This window comes from Buteo buteo, chromosome 11, assembly GCF_964188355.1.
Source record: "Buteo buteo chromosome 11, bButBut1.hap1.1, whole genome shotgun sequence".
Classification (NCBI taxonomy): Eukaryota; Metazoa; Chordata; class Aves; order Accipitriformes; family Accipitridae; genus Buteo; species Buteo buteo.
Window position 1 is genome coordinate 24,862,447 of NC_134181.1, and position 21,294 is coordinate 24,883,740.

A 21,294-nucleotide genomic window follows, 5' to 3' on the forward strand; every position below is an offset into this window, starting at 1 on the left:
ATCGCACCAGTCCCATATAGCACCAGCCCCATACTGGACAAGTACCATGTAGCACCAGTCCCATATAGCACCGGCCCCATACTGGACCAGTCCCATATAGCACCAGTCCCATTCTGGACCAGTCCCCCGCCCAGTCCATACAGGACCCGTTACCCCTCGGCGCAGGCCCCTCCCATCCCGTCCCGGGGGCGGGGCAGGGCGAGGCGGAGTGGGCGTGGCGAAGGAAAAGTGGGCGTGGCGCTGAGGCTGCGCGGCTGGCGCGGAGTTGCGCGACGCTCCCTGCCTGCGCCCCGCCCCCGCTCCCTCTCCCCGTCCCCTGCGCCGTGCGGCCGCGGCGGGGCGCGGAGTTTGCCTCGGTCCCTGCGCGGCGGCTGCCATGTCCCAAGATGGCGGAGGCGGCGGAGCTGAAGGTGCGGCGGGGCGGGCGGGAGCCGAGCGGCGCCGGCGGCCGGGGACCCGGCAGTGCGGGGCTGGGGCGGGGGCTGAGGGGGGTGTGGGGATGGAGTGAGGCAGTGTGGGGCCGAGGCGGTCTGTGGGGATGGAGTGAGGCAGTGTGGGGCCGAGGCGGTCTGTGGGGATGGAGTGAGGCAGTGTGGGGCCGAGGCGGTCTGTGGGGATGGAGTGAGGCAGTGTGGGGCCGAGGCGGTCTGTGGGGATGGAGTGAGGCAGTGTGGGGCTGAGGGGGTCTGTGGGGCTGGATGGAGTGAGGTATTGTGAGGCTGAGGGCGTCTGTGGGGATGGAGTGAGGCAGCGTGGGGCTGAGGGGGTCTGTGGGGCTGAGGGGTTCTGTGGGGATGGAGCCAGGCAGTGTGGGGTTGAGGGGTCTGTGGGGATGGGGCCAAGCAGTGTGGGGCTGAGGGGATGTCTGGGGCTGGGGATCAGGCAGCCTGGGGCTGAAGGGATGTGGGGGACTGAGAGGATGCATGGTGCCAGGGGGATGTGTGGGGCTGGGGGACTCTGCAGTGGGCCCAAGGAGGGGTGTGGGGCTGGGGATGTTTTGCAGACAGATGGGGTGGCCGTGTCGGGCTGTGGGACAGGGGGCTGTGGGGTGGCAGAGACAGAGGTCAGGGCTGTACTGGGGTGTGGGGCAGTGGTGGACGAAGAGGGGTGGGAGCCAGCTGGGGAGCTGTGGGGTGGGGGGAGCGAGGTGTGGGGCTGTGGGGACAGCTGGTGTGGGGTGCAGAGGTGAGGAGGGATGGGGATTCTGGGGTTGGAGTGCACAGGGGAGCTGAGGTGAGCCAGGGGATCCTAACTTGGGGGCAGAACCATGGGGGAAAGGTACAGGGACCACCAGGGCAAAGGGGCCGTAGCGAGGGTGCCAGGGTCGGAACCATTGTGCACTGAGCGACGGGTGAAGCTGGCGAGTATGGTAGCGAGCCTGGTGGGCTTGTCTATGAGAAGAGGGTCTGAAAGACCTTGGGGGGCTTTGGAAGTGTAGAGCTGTGGAGAGAGAGGTAGAAACCCAAAGGATGGGAGAGCTAAGAGCCAGAGTGGTTCAGAGCCTTGAAGGATGCCAGGGGGAAGGTAGGGGAGCACAAAAGGACCGCAGGCTGGAGAGGGGACTATGCGGAGGCAGGTTTGGGGTGCAGTATGGGAGGAGGGAGCAGAGAATGTGTAACATGGTAGTGCTGCACCAGTGCTCACAGCTGGATGGGGTTTCATCTCCCTCCACTCTCTTCTTCTCGTTTTTTTAGGAGTCAGAGTGTGTCACCACCTTTGCCCACCAGACTGTGGAATATGAAATTGCCCCTGGTAACTAATTCCAAAGCTGATTTTTTTTTTTTTTTTCTCTCCTTGTTGGTGGTTTAATATTTTTTCCCCCGCAGGCTAGAATATAGATCTTAGCTGGCTGAAGTGGCCTAGGAGTCCTGCCCCCTTCCCCGTGCTGGGAACAGTAAGACATTTGGGAACTGGCACCTTTTTGGCAGCCAGCCATAGCAAGAACACAATTCTCCGGAGTAATATTTATCTGTAATCTTTCCAGCAGTGCCCTGTCCAAATTTTGATACAGCTTTATGGTGTGATCTTTCTCCCTCCCCTAAAACTTAAGCCTGGCTACAACAGGAGCCCTATCAAGTGGCAAAATATTAACAGTATTAGCGGAGAATTTGGTTCCGATAATTGTAATTGGGTGACTTGGGACTGCGCAGAAGTTGAGCTCCAGCAACCGTGTCCGTAATCCTGCAATTTGGGGACATAGTTTAGCAAACAGTAAAGCTGAGCGTGACCCAGGGCGAAGTGTCTGTAATGTTTTCTGCTCCACTCCCTCTGTGGATAAATCCCTGCAGAGGAATTGTGGTTTAAGACTAGGTGTAGCTTAGTGCACAGGTTTACATCTCTGGGGTTTGGTCCCTGCCCCCGGGCGCCAGCCCTTTGAGGCTTCTCCAGTTTACTTTTGAATTTCTGCTCCCTTTCCCTTGTCCATCTCCCCTAACCCCCTTTCTGGTTTCCTCGCCAGGAGTTTGTTTAAGCTTTTTACCATCTGTGTCTCATTGTAAAAGCAAGACGAGCCAGTTGAAAACGAAATGATTTCTCCTTATAAAGCCTGTAGTTGGCTTAAGACACTTTCCTTTATTTAAAAGACCGAACGGTGACTCCCCTGGACAGAGAAGAAGTTTGTGGATGTGCCTTGTTCAACAGCAGCACGATCAGACTTGAGTCTGCTGCAGATCCAGCCGCTACCCAAGCCTCAGGTGCCCTCTGAGAGCTCTCGATTGCCAACTCTTACGGCAACAAAGAGAGTTTTTTTCCGCTGCTCTGATGCTCTGAGCGGGAATCGGAGAGGCTTCAGGGGTAGATAAGAGTCCACAGCTGCTGCAGCGGTGGTGACACAGCCATCCTATGTCACGAATGTGAGTGTTTTTTAATAATAAATGTGAATCTCGTGCTGGTGAGCCATGCTACACTAATCTTCTGCTGGTTGAAGGACTCTGGAGAATTTTTAGGAGGAATAGGTGTGGGAAGAGGTCGGTTCTTTTACAGTGATTGTTGCAAAAGGGGAGGGAGTTGGTAAGAGGAATATTTGATAAATGTGCATCCCTAATGTGTCTTTTCCAAGAGGTATTTAAAACAGGCACTATCAAAGTTGAGAGACCCCAAGTTGAGCTTTTTCCTCTTAAAGGACAGAGGCTTCCTGCTTCTAACAAATTCTCCTGGCTCCAAAAAGGAGGGGGGGGGGGGGGGGGAGTTAATCATTCTTCTCTTGAATGCCCAGCAAAGGTAATAAGCAAATCCCACGCAACCTACAGGGTTTGATGTGCTTTTTTCTACATGAAACGTTAATCTGACACTGTCTGTTCTGCATTGGGGACCACATGGCACTTTTTGTAATGACAGAGCTGGCTTTGATAGCTTTACCAAATACTTCCCTGTTTTTTTCCCCACTGGGAAGTGGAACATCTGTCACGTTGTCCTCCTGAGATGCTGTGTTTTCGTCGCGTGGGTAACAAAATCCTCATACAGCGAATTACACTGCCTTAAAACCCCTTGGCACATAGACCAGAATCAATTAACTATCTAATAAGCTTGACCTGTAGATTATGGAGGCATGCCTCTTAATTCGGTATTTATAAGTGACTCTAGAATACTTGGTCTGTAAGATGTGAAGTTGAGATGTTCCCATCAGCTCTTCTTGAAGGAAAATTAGCTCTGATGGGTTTGAGAATCAATCCAAATGCAAAATACGCCTCCTGTTAAACTGACGAGGTTTCAGCTTTTATTTTGCATTTCTTTTATCAAAGGGGTTGCAGTTTTTTGGCATTTCTGAACTCACAGAAGCCAACCTTTCCCCTCTACCCCACTGGTACTTCACTGCAGCCGGATGAAGTCCCTCCATGGAACTGAAATAGTGGATTTAAATCCCACAAAGTTATAACTAATTTGAGAACAATTCTACTACTGTTGAATCAGTTGCATTTTGGGAGCCTAAAGGGAAATGTCTTTCTAGATGCAGAGTGGTGGTGAAACTCTGTGTGCCTTTTTTTATTTAAAAGGGAGAGTGTTGGGAGTTGCTCCTATCCCAGGTTTAACTCTTTTACTTGCATGAAAGAAAAGAGTGTGCTATAATTTGTGTGTATATATATACACATAGAAGTATATATATGCTTCCACAGCACTCTTTGTCATCCCATGGGTGTTTCTGCTTAAACAAGTTATTCCAAAATCATATTACGAGTTCAGGAGAAGGATGATTTTGTGAACGACTGCAGGATTGAGCTGAGTTTCTAGGTCTCTTGCCTGGTGTGACTGCGCAGAGGTCTCTGAGACCCTTTTTATTTTTCCTTCTGTGAAATGGGAATAATTCTCTATTTTCTCTGCTTCGGGCATCTTTCAACTTAACCCTGTCAGGCTTGTTGGACTCATGGTGAGAATTAGGAGGTTGCTGTTGGGGAGACTCCTGTCAGTGAGGCAGGTTGATAAATGATGCCAGCCAAGGTATAGGGGTGGCGCCTGATACATGTTCTTGCTTAATTGCAGCCTTTCTCATTAATGACTGATGTCTGGTTTTGGATTCGATGTCTGATGTGTCTCTTTAGAGGAACATTGGGCCAAAACTGGGCATTCCCAAAGTATATTTTAGAAATAAAAGAATAAAAGCAATGGCTGAAAACCTCTGCAGTCACACTGGGGCTTGGCTTTTCTAAGCCAGCCTGAAGGAGACTTAAAGCGAGAGCTTTAAGCCCAGAGAGGTACAAAAGCTTTAGTTTAAATGCAAGGTTGACCCTACAAGAAATTGTCAGCATTTATTCGAAGAGAAGGTGATTTAACAACCATTTGGGTGTCAGGAACTGCTCAGGGCTCCATTGAATCAGGAAGTGAATGCTACCTTTTGCATTTCCAGATCCAAGCAAAGTATCTAAAAGTAAACCCAAATCTAAATATTTACAGTTCCGCTACTAACAAGTTATTGATGACAAGGGGAACTTCAAACTTGACAGTGTCTCTTTTAAGGCCTCCACCATCTTCCTTAATGAACCCATGGCTTGTTTTTTGATTGTGTCTGTCACACAGCGATTGTAATGGTGGTTGTTTTATTTTCTTGCAGCATATGGTTATGAGCTTTAGGGTATCAGAATTACAAGTTCTCTTGGGCTTTGCTGGAAGGAACAAAAGTGGAAGGAAGCACGAACTTCTCACAAAGGCCTTACAGCTGCTGAAATCTGGCTGCAGCCCGGCTGTCCAGATGAAAATTAAAGAACTGTACCGGCGGAGGTTCCCGAGAAAGATCTTAACCCCTTCGGACTTGTCAATGCTCCACATTCAGGCAGGGCAACTGCCTTCGGCCACCGCGCTGACACAGGGCACCGTGTGTCACCTGCCCTATGACCACAGCTCTGCTGCTGCTGCCGTGCCAGCAGCTCTGCTGCCGCCGGTGCCTGTGCTGGGACCCAAGCACGAGACAGATGTTCAGCACCTATCGCCACCCATCCATCCTGTCCATCCGGATGTCAAGATGAAGAGGCTGCCCTTCTACGATGTTTATGATGAGTTGATAAAACCCACCACGTTAGGTACGTTCAAAAATGCTCAGTCCTCTTGTTCTTTGGACGCTCCTTTTGTTCGGTCAGATAGAAGGATTTGAGCTAGAGACCTTTCAGCAAGGAGTAGTGTGAGTGGATTCAAAAGGCTGATATCCACGTGAAAGTGGGATTTCATAGACTCATGGAATGGTTTGGGTTGGAAGAGACCTTTAAAGGTCACCTAGTCCGACCCCCGTGCTTGAGTGGGAACATCTCCCACTCAATCAGGTTGCTCAGAGCCCCGTCCAACCCGACCTTGAATGTCTGCAGTAATGGGGCATTGACCACCTCTCTGGGCAACCTGGGCCAGTGCCTCACCACCCCCAGTGTAAAACATTTCTTCCTGACATCTGGTCTGGATCTCTCCTCTTTTAGTTTAAAACCATCGCCCCTTGTCCTGTCGCTACAGGCCCTACTAAAAAGTCTGTCCCCATCTTTCTTATAACTATTGAAAGGCCACAGTGAGGTCTCCCTGGAGCCTTCTCTTCTCCAGGCTGAACAACCCCAGCTCTGTCAGCCTGTCCTCGTAGCAGAGGTGTTCCAGCCCTCGAATCATTTGAACCGATAATTTCCAACTCTGGGCTGCCAGAAGTGGAAGCTTTTAGTTGCTTGTCAGTCTTGTTCCAAATTTATTTACGTGAAAAAGGCTATTTCTCTCCCAGCTGACACCTTTTCTGTTAAGTGTATATTTTATAAGTATATGTAAGTTTTGGATTATTTACTGTTTTCACTTGATAGAGCCTGGGGTTTTCTTTGCGTTCTGAATTGTGAAGCTTTCTCTGGTCTGTGGTATGTCAGCATTTGGGTCCTAATCCCAAGAGAATAAAAACAAGGATAAATTGGCATGGGCTCCCTTTCTGAACAAATCAGTGAATGCCAGGAGAGTTAATTATAAAAAGTGGTTTGTTATTTTTGCAAACAACTGGTGTTACAACTTCCAGCAAAATCCTCCGCCACCTTTAAGTCTTAATTCTGCTTTAATTGTTAACAAACATGTAGTCCTAAAATCTTCCAATATCTAAAATTAATGAGCTGTTTTATGCATAATGATCCAGCTTGAAGGTTGCAAAGATGAGAAGAGGTCGGCTCTGTTGTGATGAGAAAACTTGACGTCAGGCAGGAAGCAAACGGGGATCTTAAATAAGAGCTGAAATGGGGTATGGCAAAAGGGCAAAGCTGCTTGTTTCTCGACATGATGTGGAGGCCGAGCGCTCCGATGCTTCCTCATTTGTAAAATAGGGAAGAGAAAATGTTGGGTTTTGCTTAATTCCAGAAAAGTTGTGTGTTTGCTGTAATCTTTAAAATGCTGGTGGGGAGATGTATGGTACAGAGTTAGCCCAGTAATTGCTGGTGGTTTTGGAAGCACTGCTGCACTTGGGGTGATTTGGGCCCATGAAGAAGGGAGATTTCTTCTGGTTTTTAGAATAAGTTTTATTTTTACTTTAGATTGAGCCCTTCTGGCCTCTTTGGACTAGATCCACCCATCTTATGCCTTTTAAATGGTTTTTACTTGGATTCAGGGTGGTTTTCCTTTCATATAAACATAGTAATGTTTGCTAAAGTGAAGATAAGTGTGTCTGTACTCCAACCAAAACCCATGTGCTTTTCGGGGGGGGATTTGGTTTTGTTACTGTTTTGCTAAAAATTGCCCTTTCTTAGGTTTGGCTTTGTTCAATCTCTCAGAAAACCTGTGGTTAAGCTTCTTCCCTGAAATGGGATACGTGCCTTGCAAAAGAAATGATTTTTTTTTTTTTTTCCTCTCCCTTGATAAAACTCCCTTCCTTATGTGTTGGTGCTTGAACTTGAAAGAGTTTTTATGTAATTCCTAGGGGATCATGGACTTTTATTTTTGCCTTCTGGTGGTTTGTGTCTTTCTTCTCCCTTTAGCTGTGTAAATGTCCCCTTCCCATTCATTTATTTTAATTACTTGGGGCAATTTTGTTACAAGTGTCCAGATATGAAGGTTGTGGTATCAGAAAAATGTCAGAAATAAGCAATATGTGGGAAGGAAAAATGAAAACAGGATGGAGAAGGTGGTGATGGGTGGAGACAGTGTCACGGGGGTTAATGATAAAGCCTTCTGGACCGTGTGCTTTGCTGCAAGTGAGGAATATCTAGGCTTTGGCTTTCCCACTCCCCATTCTATACGAAACCTCTAGCTGTGTTACTGTGAATCTTGGAGATGTCTGAATCTCGGAGAGGTCGGTGTTTCTCTCTGGGTTGGATGAAGGCTGTCAGCTGAGCAATAACACTGGTTATAAATTGCTCGTTAGGTAGAGGCTGGTTATCAGTTATAAATGAAGGCAGCAGAGAACAGAGAAAGCTGCAAATTTTGAGCAGCTTTACCCTGGCACTGTTTGGAACAGAATCAGGATCTGATTTTGTCATTGAGGAGTGAAAGGCTTAGGCAGAAAGTCCTAAGATGGTCAAAATTCCTCTGAATGTCTCCAGTCCTGTATGCCAGCCCGTTGCCACTGCTGCAGGTCCTGGGGAAGATCTGGCAGGTCATCTGCCAGGAAACTCAGGGCCTCTCATTCCTCACATTCCTGAGCTGCAGGAGGCTGGAGAAGCAAAACCCCTCGCCCCACTGAGGAATCTGTGCTTGAATGTGCTTTTTGGGGAGGCCAGCGTAAGGGTGTCCCTCTCTGAAGGCAGGTGGCACAGAGGATGAAGCTAACCTTCTCCTCTGTGGATCCATAGTCGCTGTGGATGGTCATGCTGTGGCCAGCTCATCACAAGTGTTACCAAACTGATTGAAATAAATAAAAGATCAAAATATGAGATTTACACTAACACATGCCACTGTGATAAAGTCCTCAGCTTCGTTGTCTCCTGACCCAGGGATGCTCTATGTCCCAGAGAGCACCGGTGGGAGCTGTTGTTGCTCAGGACTTCTCCTGATGGGTGTAAAAATGAGTGCAGAAGAGGCCAAATCAGCTCTTTGCAAATTACATTGGCTTACAATGTCAGTGGTCTTCATTCTAGGATACTGATACTCTGCAAATATTAATAAAATAGTTCATGGTGGTTGTGAGGGAGGCAGACACCTGCCAGTTTTACTGAGGGAGAAGCTCAGGCATAAAAGAAGTAGTAATTTGGTTAAGGTCGGGGTAAGAGAGGGGGAAATCCTGGTTTATTTTTACATGTATTTTGCAAAGAATGTTTTTACTGTGCTCATCACTAACCCTCGCATAAAATTCTTGATTCTCCCATTATGTGGGTTTCTCCGCATCTGTTTATTTTTAATCAAGGGCATGGCTGGTTTTCTGGAAATTTGCCATGACTCTGACCATGTGCTCGAGGAGAAAATGGCAATGCCTGATTATTGTTCGGCAACTGTACTTACTCCATAACCACAGTAATTATTATAATTTCTAAGGCAATGGATGACCCCTGGCATTCCTTTTGCTCCACATTTGATCTCACTCTTCCCAACCTGTCCGCTGATCCCTGGGAAGCACTGTGCAGCTCTTCATGGACTCGGGAGGCTGTTGCAGACCCAGGAGAGTGAGCGGGCAGTTTTCCTGATTTCCTCACCATTTGCTATCTGTGCAAGCCACCTTACTTTCCAGGCCTCAGTTTTCCTTGTAAATAAAATGATGGAAACTGAATGTCTACCTTGAAAGACAGACCTGACGCTTGGTTACATGGTCAAGGACTTGGAGGGCCCCTGCATGGGAACTGCAGTTCATTTTGATGACAGATTGTGTTCTGCTTTTAGTGGATGCTGTCCTGTGTTTATGACAAGCCTTGGCGCCTGCAGGGGTAAGGTTGACTTAATGATGATGTAATTTGTCTTAAATTCTCTTTTTCAGCCTCAACAAACAGTCAACGGTTTGAAGAAGCTCACTTTACCTTTGCTCTAACCCCCCAGCAAGTTCAACAGATCCTCACCTCCCGGTAAGTGAAATGGTGTCTCTCTGGATGCTTCCCTGCTGTGGCTGCATGTTCTTCCCCGGCAGAAAGGGGAGTGGAGTCAGGAGGAAAAATGGGCAGAGTTTGGATGAGCTGAGCCTGGCAGATGAGGAGGTCAGGGACAGTCAGAATAGGAGGAAGCGCTGAATCTTAAACAATTCACGTTTCTGTGCTCCAGTGCAGTATGGGAGAATAAAATGCCAAGCTGGGTGTGGAAAGGGGAGTTCCTTGATGTCAGTGGTGCTGTGCTGCTTACAGCTGTTGAGGACCTGCCTCAAAGGTTGCAGAGTGGAATTCTTGTATGGAAGAAAGACAATGTGGTAATTAGGGTAAAAACTTGCTAGTTAATCCCAAAATTTAGGACTACCCTCCACCTGTGCTTACAAACATGATCATTTGTTTGCACTGGCAAGCCTGTAGTTGGCATTATATTCTTAAAACTCAGCAGTAGGAAGAACCTTTGAGGTTGATTTTCTGCTTTTCCCACCACTCTCTCTTCTGTTCGATGGGCTTTTGCTTTATGTCCTTGTTTGGACTATGCCTGCTAGTTCAGACAGGTATTACTTGTTTTTACAATTCAGCTGCACTGATTTTATTCATAGTACAACTAGCATGTATCAATATTAATATAACTTAATAAAATTTTAGGCTGTTGTAGTTGTAATTCTCTGTTAAGTGCTGCTGACAGTCTTAAGAACTTTTCTGTTGCAGAGATATCTTACCAGGTGCCAAATGTGATTACACTATACAGGTGCAATTAAGGTAAGGTAATGTCTTTTTGATGAATGCATTAAGTCCTGTTCCCTGAGCTAGTGCACCGGTATTAATTTGTCCTTGATTTTGCTGAATCATGCTTGTAGCACTTGATTTTGTTTGCAATTGTGTGTCAGTTTGCTCAGAGGAAATTTTAAACGTTTGGTGCTGCGTTCTGAACTCAGGTTTTCTATTCACTCCCATATAGAAACCAATATGAGGTTTCTATATGGGAGTTTCTATATGTGAAACACCAAACTAAGAGGGTCTTTCTGAACTCAGCGAGGCTGAGCGAGTGTTCGTGTTGTCTTCTCTCTCTGGGTGGCACTTTGCTGGCACAGGTGACATGGCCTCGCGCATGAGTTTTTTCAATTTTAAGTGTAGTAAAAGCTAATCTTTTTCAGAGCTTTGCGCACTTATATAGAACGCATTTCTTTCTCTTCTCCATTTTAATTATTTGCCTTATTGCAGATTCATTGCAAAAGGCAGAATAAAAGGCAAAAACTACATTACCTTACAATTTGAACGTTTTTTGATATCCACCTAGTTATTACTCAGGAAAATGCAAGACATGTTGGAGAGCGTGAGTAGAAAAATACTTGAAAGTGCCTCACGGATTACCCTCTGATTCTTGCAGTCAGCACCAGGGTGGTTATTTAAGTGCCTACCCACGCTGTCTTGCGGCACTGAACAGGAACTGAGGAGGTTCCTGCCCAACATTCAACCCTTGGCAGGGTTAAAAAACATTAAATTTTATTATCAGGGGTTTGAACTTGGCAAAGAGACAGAGAATCACCACTGTACTCTCAGAAAAAAGTGATGAGGAGTTTAGGGCTTTAGTTGTGATATCTAGAAGTCTGAAGAAAAGCAGTTATTTGAAATTGAAGTCTTTAATTTAATTCAAAAGAGAGCCTTTTGGTTTTCAGGAGGGCGTTCCATATTAATTATGATTCTGTGACAATGTCTTTCTGATATGGGGCTTTACAGTCACAGTTTTCCTGCTGTGTCCATCTGTTCCGCTCTTGCGCGCAGAGCTGGTAGAGCGAAGCTTACGGGCATCCTGTTCCCTGAAATGCATCAGGAGGTCGATGCTTGGAAATGTCTCTTCTGTAGCACAGAAAAAGACCATGTGTGTTTTTGAAGGACCGGTTTCAGTGTATATATATGTCTCTTACTATGTTTTGGATACTGGAGATGAAACAGAGTTTACCAAACTTTCAGGAGTCTCCTGGGTGTCCAGAGTGCATCCCTTCACCTAAAGAAGTGAACCTTTATTCAGCAAACTTTAGTGCAGGAGTTAAAAATGACGGTGGGACCATTTCTTCTCTCCTGCTGATATGCTATGCAGTATTCTCATGTTGCCAAGCAAGAAAAAGATTAACTCTCAATTTTATTCTTTGTTTCATTTGGCAAGCAGAGAGAGGTTAAAGAACAATAAGATCAGATTTGTTTTTTGAGAACATTGGTGGTGTGGCTCTGCGTCGGCGTGACATGCCAGGGCTTGATCTTGCAGCTCAGAAAAAGCCGGCCGAGGTCACAGTCTGACTCATGACTATGCAGCAGGACTGTGGTTTCAGCATGGGGAGTCGTCTCTGGCGGAGCACCCTCCTTTGAGAGAAAATAGAGCACACGGCCATCTGATTAAATGGGATTAGGATTTGAAGCAGAGCCCGTTCTGGGTTGCTGGTGCTGATGGTTGGACTTGATGATCTTAAAGGTCTTTTCCAACCTAAATGACTCTCTGATTCTATGATGAGGGAGGCAATGGTAGGATATCGAGTGGTGGTGGATGATGTTTGAGAGACTCCAAACAGTAACCAGTCTGTCCTACTGCAAGATTCACTTTGGGTCAAATACAACTTTTTAGTTCCTCAGGTGCTTGTGTTGGGTAACTTAAACAGATGTAGTTCCTTGCATCTTGAAGCGCTGCAGAATCTATAGGTGAAGTTGCACGTAATTGCACCCAAACCTGGATTAAACCATCTGATACAACGCTGCTGGTGTGGGAATTATATCAGGGTGGCCAGAGTGAATGGCAGTCCTTCTTCATCCTAAATGGCACCCGGGTTAGCTGTCTGTACTGCTTGAACCCGGAGCTCGGTTTGTGTTATTCTTGGAATGATGTTAGGCCAGAGGAATACACTTTGCCTTTGAAACATCGATTCTGGATAGCCTAAATTGTCATCTGGGCTGAAAAAAATTAGCCCTGTCCCTGCACACTTCACAGCATGCACGTTTGCAGTTGTTTTAAGTCGCTGGCGTTTTTCTGTCTTGTTTCTTGTATCGCTTTTGCTGCGCATAGGGTTTGAAACACGTGTAGGGCTGTTCATCTGCTTAAGTGTTTTCCAGCCATTGGTCTGTTCTGCTTGGAAAATGTTTTTCCCTTTTTAAAGGGAAGTTTGGCTGCCATTTTTTGCAAGTGTCACCACTCACTTGCCAGTTTCTCCTTCCTGCTTCTTAGGTTTTGCTTGTGTGAAACCAGCTGTCCCCAAGAAGATTACTTCCCTCCTAACTTATTTGTCAAGGTCAATGGAAAACTCTGTCCCCTGCCTGTGAGTAAATCTTATTTCTTCTTAATATGTTGTAGACTAAAGTCTGCCCTTTTACACAGCTGCAGCTTCCAGTGAGTGCAGTGGGAGTGTATTTTCTGGAAATTAAAGACTGACTTGAAGAAATGGTGTGGTTAGAGCGCAAAACTGATTTCATATTACAGGGCTGTGGATTGGTGATGAAAGCTGCTCTTTGATTCAAGGAGTGTGGTCTTTAAGTAGAAGAATATGCAAACTTTGGGCCTGATTTTTTTGTTTGTTTGGTTGGTTTTTAAACCAGCAGATTCCCTCTCTGGTTTTTTTGCGTGCCTCTTTTGACAAGAAACTTGATAATAAAAATGCAGAGTAAAATCTGAGATAAATGGAATAATGGCACTGCCTTTAGTTTATTGCGTTGCAGGAAGACCTGGATGTTCCAGTCAAGGCTGGGGTCCTTTGTGCTGGGTAATGTGTAAAAACATAATAAGAAATAGTGCTTGCCCCAGTTTACAGTCCAAAAAGGGATGTGATTCAGTGTCACAGCTAGGAAAGGCATCAGAGGTTTGACAGTCTTAGGCCAGTTCCCTGTCAACTGTCGCATGCTGGCTTAGCTCCATTATAGTTGGCACCTTTTGCAATCAAACCTGCAGAACAGCCTCTAATGCCCTGCCTGAGCTGCTCCCTTAATATTTTTAGGGATTTGCATTTTTTGCCTCAGATATTCTCTCTGGTTTGGGCCGAGAAAATTAATAACCTGCTTTAAAAAATAAAAATAGAGAGAGGTCGTTTCCAGCCTCATGGGACAGAAAGAGGGAAGTGCATATGAGATGCAAGATGGCTAAAGGGTCCCCCCCAGCTTCTGCTCACAGATAAGGTTTCTTTCGTTCATTTGGATGAGTCATCTGCAGCTGAGAAGCTGTTTGTACAGGCTGTGTGCAGCACAGCAGCTCAACGGGAACACTTTTTTTGTTTTACTTCTGCTTAAACCGTGATGAGTGGCTGCTGAATCAGTCTCAAGCTGCCCAGTCTAACTGAGGGCGATGAAAAAAGGGTGGTGTAAATCTCTCTGAATTACAGAAAAGGCACTCTTGGGCTGAGTAATGGGGATGGGTTTCTAATCAAGTTGGAATGTGGATATAATGAAGCAAAAATGAGATCAACGTGACATTTCTCACAGGATGTAATTTTTTAGCTTCCCAGCCTCATTGATCTGGGTAGGATTTGGTTTTTAATTCAATGCCATTTGTGCCCAACACATCCTGGACTGACAGTTCTGTGTTGGTGGAGGGGTTCAGCTCATGATGGGATTCTAGTGTGCTTGTCAGCATAAGGATATTAAAGGGAACCTTTATTCTTAATTTCTTGACGTTGAGGAATAATAATGTACTGCTTTGAAATTTGTGGAGGAATTCTCATACAAGCTCTAAGGTGTGACATGAAATATCTGGAGGTGCAATGTGCCATGAAGTAATTGGGTTTTAGATTCTTGTACATGGCCTTACACCTTGGAGAGAATTTTATATCACGTAATCTTTCTTTCTTTGCAGGGTTATCTCCCACCCACAAAAAATGGCGCAGAGCCAAAACGACCCAGCCGCCCTGTCAATATCACTCCATTGGCACGACTTTCGGCAACTGTCCCGAACACAATTGTAGTGAACTGGTCCTCAGAGTTTGGCAGGGTGAGTGAGGTGAAGGCCGTTTTCCATTTGCTGCTGTTCCTTAACTACCAGTTGTTTGCAGCTTCGGGTCATTTTTGCAGTAGCATCAAGCTGTGCAGATCCCGGAGGGCCCTCTCCTTTTCTGGTGTTTTTTTTCTAGGTCTGAGCAGTGTCAACTTCTTTTCCACAGAACTACTCTCTGTCGGTGTACCTGGTGAAGCAGCTGACGTCAGTAACACTGCTACAGAAGCTAAGAGCCAAGGGCATCCGAAATCCAGACCATTCGCGAGCCCTGAGTAGGTATCCCCTTGTGAAGGTGTAACTGTGCTTGATCTGATCCTGTGCTAAGTCTGGGCAGACAGAGCAGGTCTGAATTAGCAAGCAAGGGCAGTTGCAGGTCTTTGTGTGCACCCCTTCTTGCAAACCTGCCCACACTTGTCGAGTCCTGTTGATGAGAACCTGATGGGAAGGTAAGGACTGTAAAGATAATGGATTATTTTTCAGTGATACCATTCAACAAAGCTCTAAATCAAACTGTCCTTTAGATTGCTGCCCATCTCGGTTGTGATACTTCTAAAACATGTCCTGTGAGCAGCAGTGGTGCCATTGCTGCTTGCGCTCAAATTGTACGCTGTTGCCCTACAACCAAATGTTTCCCCTGGGCTGTCATTTTACAGGAAGGGTGTAAAATCTTTTAAGGTAGGGACTGTCTCTTTGGTCCAGCTAAGGAGACTTGCCGGAGCTGTTAACCTAGTAGTAGTAATAGTGTCTGCTGCTGTAAGCATTACCTGCCTGTAGTTTGCATAATAAGTGTCATGGTGCAAATTAGAAATCATGTCTGTACGTATTTATGCATGTAAAAGAAGGAGGATGTTGACAGGAGACCTTTTTTCCCCTCCTCTTCTTTCAGTCAAAGAAAAACTAACAGCTGATCCTGACAGTGAGATAGCTACAACGAGCTTACGAGTTTCCCTGATGTGTCCAGTAGGTTTCTACATTTTTGTTCATTTTTCTTGGACAGGCCTTTGTGAACAGCTTCCCACTTTACCTTACCATTGCGTAGGAATGCTTTGGAGTGAGGCGAGAGCTAATGCTGCTGCAGCCCTGCTTTTGTTGAAAAGTCAGCTTTGACTCCTAAATAAAAGCAGAACTGCTTTCTTTCACGCATAAAAAAATTGCTAAGTTTGTTGGCCTAAACTGCCTAGCCAAAAAATGTCTTCTGTTGACCTGATCCTTGTCTTTCACCTTTGCTATTAGCATGTGTTTGAGGTGGAAGTGAGCTTAAAAACAAAACAAAACGAAAAAATACCCTCAGGAAAGCTTGTTTTCTCTCGCATGTTAATTCTTCATTGACATTTAGTTTAACCTCTTGTTAAACATGCTAGAGTGCTGGGCAGGGGAGAAAAGGGAATAAGCAGGGAATAACACTGCTGGCTTTACTTCATGCTGTGAGAGGTGGTTAGTACGAAACCAGCTTCATTTCCTCTTTCTTGTCCCCTAGCTGGGTAAGATGAGGCTGATTGTGCCCTGCCGAGCCACCACGTGCACCCACCTCCAGTGCTTCGACGCAGCGCTCTACCTTCAAATGAATGAGAAGAAACCCACATGGACTTGTCCTGTGTGTGATAAGAAAGCCCCGTATGACAACCTGATAATCGACGGGTGAGCTGAGCAGGCTTCTTACACAGTCTTTAGCCTGGATAATATTTTTCTTTTAAGGCTTATCCTCTAATACTAGCATATATAGACAAGTTACAGCTTTGAATAACTTAAAATCTGATTTTCATTCCCTAAACTGCTTTGATGCCCATCTGGAGAGATTTCTCCCGAAGAACAAGAAGCCTTTGTCAAAATCTTGGCTTCCTTGCTGGCAGTCTCTGCAGAGGCAGTAATGAGGGAACCTGCTTACCGGGGTTTGAACAGAGCCCTCCTGTGTACATCAGCCCATCGTAAAACTAAACTGGCAGGTGATACGGCACAGATTTTAGAACAGTAATTCTTCGTACCCCTTTTCACCCATCTCCTGAGCACCATCAGTCCCGCGTCATTTCTGCCGTCCGTGTGCGTGTGTTTGTGTGAGTCCTTGTAGCGTTTGCTCTCCCCAGCTTGTGCTTTCACCCGGCAGGTTGTTCATGGAAATCCTGAACTCCTGCACAGACTGTGATGAGATACAGTTCATGGAGGATGGCTCCTGGTGCCCCATGAAGCCGAAGAAGGAGAACCAGGAGGTGTGCCAGACGTCTGCGTTCAGTGGGACTGAGGGTATGGGAGCTTTGGTCACCAATTCTGGTTTTGGATGTCTTTTTTTGCCAAAGCAATGTTTACACTTACAATTTTTACATTTACAAAGCAACATTTGGAGTGTTTCAGATCCCATCTGGGAGCCGGTATTTGGGATCACACTGAAATACCAAGAGCATGACAGGCACTTAGCAAACCACTGTGGAGTAAGTGCTACAAAAAGCACGAAAAATGCAGGTTCCTCTTGAATCTGCAGCATTAATTCCAGGTGGGCTATGGAGACCTGGCCGTTAGTGTGGGGGTGATGCTTCTGTTCTGGGATGGGGTGTGGATTTGCTACAAGCTGTTTCGAAGTCCCGAGTATATGGCAGGGTTGTCGTGCTTGTAGAGGCAGCGGTGTTTCACTCGTCTCCATTTCAGCAGCTGAAGCTGATGCCTGATTTTCCTCTGCAGCCAGCTCCCTTTACACTGTGAGCTCTGAGGGCAAGAACTCGTCGGAGGGCAAAAAAAAAGTGGAGGTTATTGATCTCACTCTGGACAGCTCGTCGGATGAGGAGGAGCCGCCTGCCAAGAAACAGTGCCCGGTCTCCAGCGTGGCTCTTCCGACAGCAGCCGGGCCCAAGGGGTAAGGCAGCGCAGGAACCTGACCCCCCCGCTTTGCTGGGCTTTGGCTTGTTTTGCTTCCTGCTCTCTGCTTGCTTCCTTTCCTGAATGCTGATGCCGTCGCAGTAACCGGATCCGAGTCTGCTCTGTCCCTGGGAAGCATTGCTGCTGCTTTCCACATCTGGCCAGGGTGAGGTGACACAGCTCATTGACCACGGGATGGGGGAGGAGGGAGGGCTTGTTTTTGCTGTAGGTACGGTAGCATCAGGGGTTTATTTTGGCGATAAGCAACAGGAATTTTGCCCTCAGCATGCCGTTCTGCTTTTGTTAAGGTTCATGGGGTCTGTATTCTCTTTCAGGGTATTAAGTATTGATCACCAGCCGTCTTCTGTGCTTCGAAGTCCTCCCATGGCAGCTCTTGGCAGCGACTATCTCTCCAACCTCCCCGTTCCTGACTACCATCCTTCCTACCAGGTGCCCTCAGAGCTTCAAGGTAACAACCAAGACCTCTGGCAGCATTTACCAAATACACACAATTGTACCAGTTTACCAGACTAAGCAGCTGGCTGTAACAGCTGGTGCCCTGGCCTTCTATTCCACTGAGCTATGGAGGCCTTTGGGTCACGCACACACTTCGTCTTTCTTGGCCTGGCAGCTACTGCAGAACAGAGCAAGTATTTTTGAGTGACAGAGTTCACTGGCCCAACACAGAAGAAGGAAGAAGGAAACTAGAGTACCTCCCTCCTGGGGCACAACTCCGGAGAGATTTCTCTAGGGGCCTGCAGGTGAGATCTTGACTGGCAGAAGAGCTTGAAATCGGGTTGTTAATTACAGATCACAGGTAGGAACGACCCAGGTTTTGGCTGGTTAGCGTGTCCCAGGGCCACCAGGGAATGAGGCTGTGACTTCTTTTCGTGGGCTCTTGTTGTTCCTGGCTGGCAGGGTGTGATACAGGTTGTGTGTCCTAACCCAGCAGAAGGAAAGAGAGGGGCTCATGTCCATGACTGAGAAGTAGACTCTCCCTTCCTGCTTAGAGGGGAATAATAAATCATTCCCAGGAATGGCCTGGTCTGGGGATCCCCATGTGCTTTACAGGAGTTATTTATGCCTCACTTGTGTGTAAAGCCTGGTTTTACAGGCAGGGAGGCTGCTATCCAGAGAGATGAAGCGATGGGCTTGAGTCCACCCATCAGGTCAGCAGTAGAGACCTGAAAATACTCTCTGTCCTGCGTGCAGTTCACGTGTCCCTTGTGCCCGATTTGATGCGTGTGCGGTTGCTGTCTGATGGAGTGAGTTTGGTCAAGACCCTGAAGCAGAGCAGTTCAAAGTGTCGTGGTGTTGTCAGCCTGGTTGGGGCTGTGCTGACCCAGCCCTTTGTGATTTGCTGAGCTTTGCTGGAACTTGGTTTTGGTGCCAGGCCCCGCGACAGCTCTAGAGAAGTGAAATTTAATTGGCCCTGTGCTGTTTCATTGCTGAGGCCACACGATGAGTTACAGGGGGGCTGTAGGAACAGAGCTGGAGTTTGTGATGGAGTTGGAGCTGACAATATTGTGGTATCTAGTACTTGGAAGCAGCCTGAACCCATCTGATTCTGACTGTCCGTTAGCATGGTTTGGCTCCCCTTCCTGCCAAGAAGTTTATTTACCATCAAGAGATTTATTTTTCCCCTTTTTATTTTTCTAGGTCTGGATTTGTTTTCCTTCCTTCAAACTGAAAATCAGGTAAGTTGGGTTTTTGGTGTTTTTTTTTGTTTCGTTTTTGTTTTTCTTTTCTCGCCAAATCTGCAGACTGGCAAACGCATCCCTCTTCGCTCAGCCAACCTTCCTCCTCCTCCATCCTCTTCCTCTGTGAGAACTGTTGTAGGACAGCGGTGGGGGTGCCAGCTTTGCGGTTGCACAGGCATCGCCTGACACCACAGGGAGACACTTAGTGTCTGCCCAGCACCTCTCCTCTTTCACAGTATCTGCTTTCTTGAGTCTGCCTCACTAGGGCAAATTCAGAATTGCCAAGGGCTTGGAGGTGGAAGTGTTTTGCTTCTCTGGGGCTGAATCCATGCAGATGTTGGAGAGTGAGGGTAGAAAGCAGTGGGATTTGGCGACAGTTGCCAAGAGTTGATTTGTCCTGTCTGTGTTGTGCAGAGGTGGCTCGGTGTAGGGCACGGATCCACACACACGTGGCTTTTCAGGGTGGTCACTGTAGGCTCCATCTTCTTTCGCTGTGCTGGGCTTTATTTCTTGCTGCTGCCGCGTGTCTTTTCTCTGCCATTCTCACATCTGAAGCCTGCGCTTGCACTGGGTTGTGCTGACAGGAGGCAGCGGGTGTCAATGGTTCAGGGCCAGTCTTGGTAAACTGGTACATTGATCTGGGGAGCTCTGGGAGCGATCCCTGTGCGACCTGTCCTCGCTGTGGGCGCGTGCCCTCTCTGAAGGGCTGCCTGGGCCGGGGTTTTGTGGGTACTGTGAGCTGATCAGGGTTTTTCCTTTGCTTGGCAGCATTACAGCCCTTCCGTGATCACCTCCCTGGATGAGCAGGACACACTCGGCCATTTCTTCCAGTACAGAGGCACGTCTAGCCACTTCATAAACATGAATCCCCTGGCGCCCGTGATGGCAGGATCTCACAGCACCATCAGCCCTGCCGGTGGCCGCATCAGCAGCATTGTCTCCACCAGCGCGCTGCGAGAGAGCCACGGACACAACGGGACAATAAGTAGCAACGCGGTGCTCCCGGGCTGCAGGCCAGACATCATTTCCCTGGACTAAGCCCACACTGATGGCTGGTATTCCCTCTACTGGGGATGGGAGACAAGGGCAGGTTTCCAGTAGCTGCCTTAGGGATTGGCTTCCCTCTCTGGGGCTGGAAGGACCTGACCAAGAACCCTTCGGTTGTGTCTCTCCTCTCTTGACTGAAGCCATCTCCCCTCAGTGCAACCAGTGCCCCCAGGCCTTGCGCTGGTGGTTTCCAGTCCTCCTCTGTTAGGAAGGATACGTCCCACGGCTGTATCAGTGCATGCATGTGCTCTGTTGGGATGTTCTGGGGAGGGCCTGTTTCCAAGGGTTAACCAAACCCCATGACTTTAAAGAAGTATTTTAAAACCATTTATATAATGTAGGATTCTGCTACAGATATCAAAGAGCTGAGGAAGATAATTCAACCACCCCTCTGCCATGGGAGCAGCACCCGCTGCCCAAAAGCAGCAAGTGCTGCACCCGCCCAAACCCCCCGTGGATCCTCACAAGTGAGGCTGGGGCTGGCTGCGGCTGCCTCCCAAGCCCGCCCCCCCCCCGCCCCCGGAAATTAATCCTTGTTTTTAAGGGAAGACGGCGGGGAGTGGGGCGAGCAGATGCAAACGGGGCTGCCTTGGATGAGGATGGGGTGAGGTGAGCAACCCGGGAGGGAGGCGGCGCGGGCGCCCTGACCACGCTGCTGCCTCCTGCCTGTCCCTCTAGTGACAGTACTGTCTCAGTTGTAATTACGATGTATTTTTTTAAAAAAATGTAGATTTGTTTTCCTCCTTTTAAATATTTCCAGTGCAGACCTGTACAGAGAACAAATAGATGATCTATATTTTCAGTTGCAGCTTTTGTACATATAAGACTCCAAAGACTTCCCTGTCTATCTACGTGAGGACTAAATGAAGGTTGTGTCGTCTCCAGGGATGACGCATCACCCGTTGCACAAATTATTTATGTATTTAAATGTATTCTGTAGTTTGTAACCTCTACAGCAATGTACCTGCTGCTTTGTGAGTGTCCAAACAGGCTTGCTGCCTGCCGCCAAGCTCATCTCCGAATTCCTGCAGCGACAGGCAGATGGGTGGTGTGGCTCACAGTGAGGCTGAGTGTGGAGAGGTATCACATGTAGCAATTTTTTTAGCACTTTTTTTTTTTTTTAAACTGCTCCTTCCTTGAAATTCAAAGCAGTGTCCGTGCTGGCGGGTCGGGACGGGGGAGCAGCGCACAGTATTCTGCTTGGACGATTTCCTATTCTTTGTATCGTAACCGTGGTAAATATTTCAATGCAATAAAGCCGTTAAATCTTGAAGATCTGCTGATTTGTATGGTGACTGGGCGT

At 47.4% G+C, this 21,294-nt stretch overlaps 1 protein-coding gene across 7 annotated transcripts; it reads left to right on the forward strand.

Moving 5' to 3' along the window:
* Window positions 1–271: 271 nt before the first annotated feature.
* PIAS3 (protein inhibitor of activated STAT 3) lies at window positions 272–21,264 on the forward strand. Of its 7 annotated transcripts, XM_075040777.1 has the most exons (16): window positions 382–410; window positions 1,695–1,752; window positions 2,583–2,852; window positions 5,045–5,510; window positions 9,335–9,419; window positions 10,146–10,196; window positions 12,649–12,739; window positions 14,263–14,397; window positions 14,567–14,672; window positions 15,287–15,360; window positions 15,878–16,038; window positions 16,502–16,638; window positions 17,071–17,242; window positions 17,580–17,713; window positions 18,904–18,941; window positions 19,713–21,264. In XM_075040777.1, exons 4-16 carry the CDS (start codon window positions 5,048–5,050, stop codon window positions 19,980–19,982), a joined length of 1,917 nt encoding a protein of 638 aa, XP_074896878.1. In that variant the 5' UTR covers window positions 382–410; window positions 1,695–1,752; window positions 2,583–2,852; window positions 5,045–5,047; the 3' UTR covers window positions 19,983–21,264. The 7 variants fall into 7 exon arrangements, 4 of the variants coding, with proteins under 4 accessions (XP_074896876.1, XP_074896877.1, XP_074896878.1 ...); XM_075040776.1 differs by lacking the exon at window positions 2,583–2,852 and having other exon boundaries at window positions 278–410; XR_012652257.1 differs by lacking the exons at window positions 382–410; window positions 2,583–2,852 and adding an exon at window positions 17,876–18,005 and having other exon boundaries at window positions 1,144–1,752; window positions 19,713–19,806.
* Window positions 21,265–21,294: the final 30 nt, after the last annotated feature.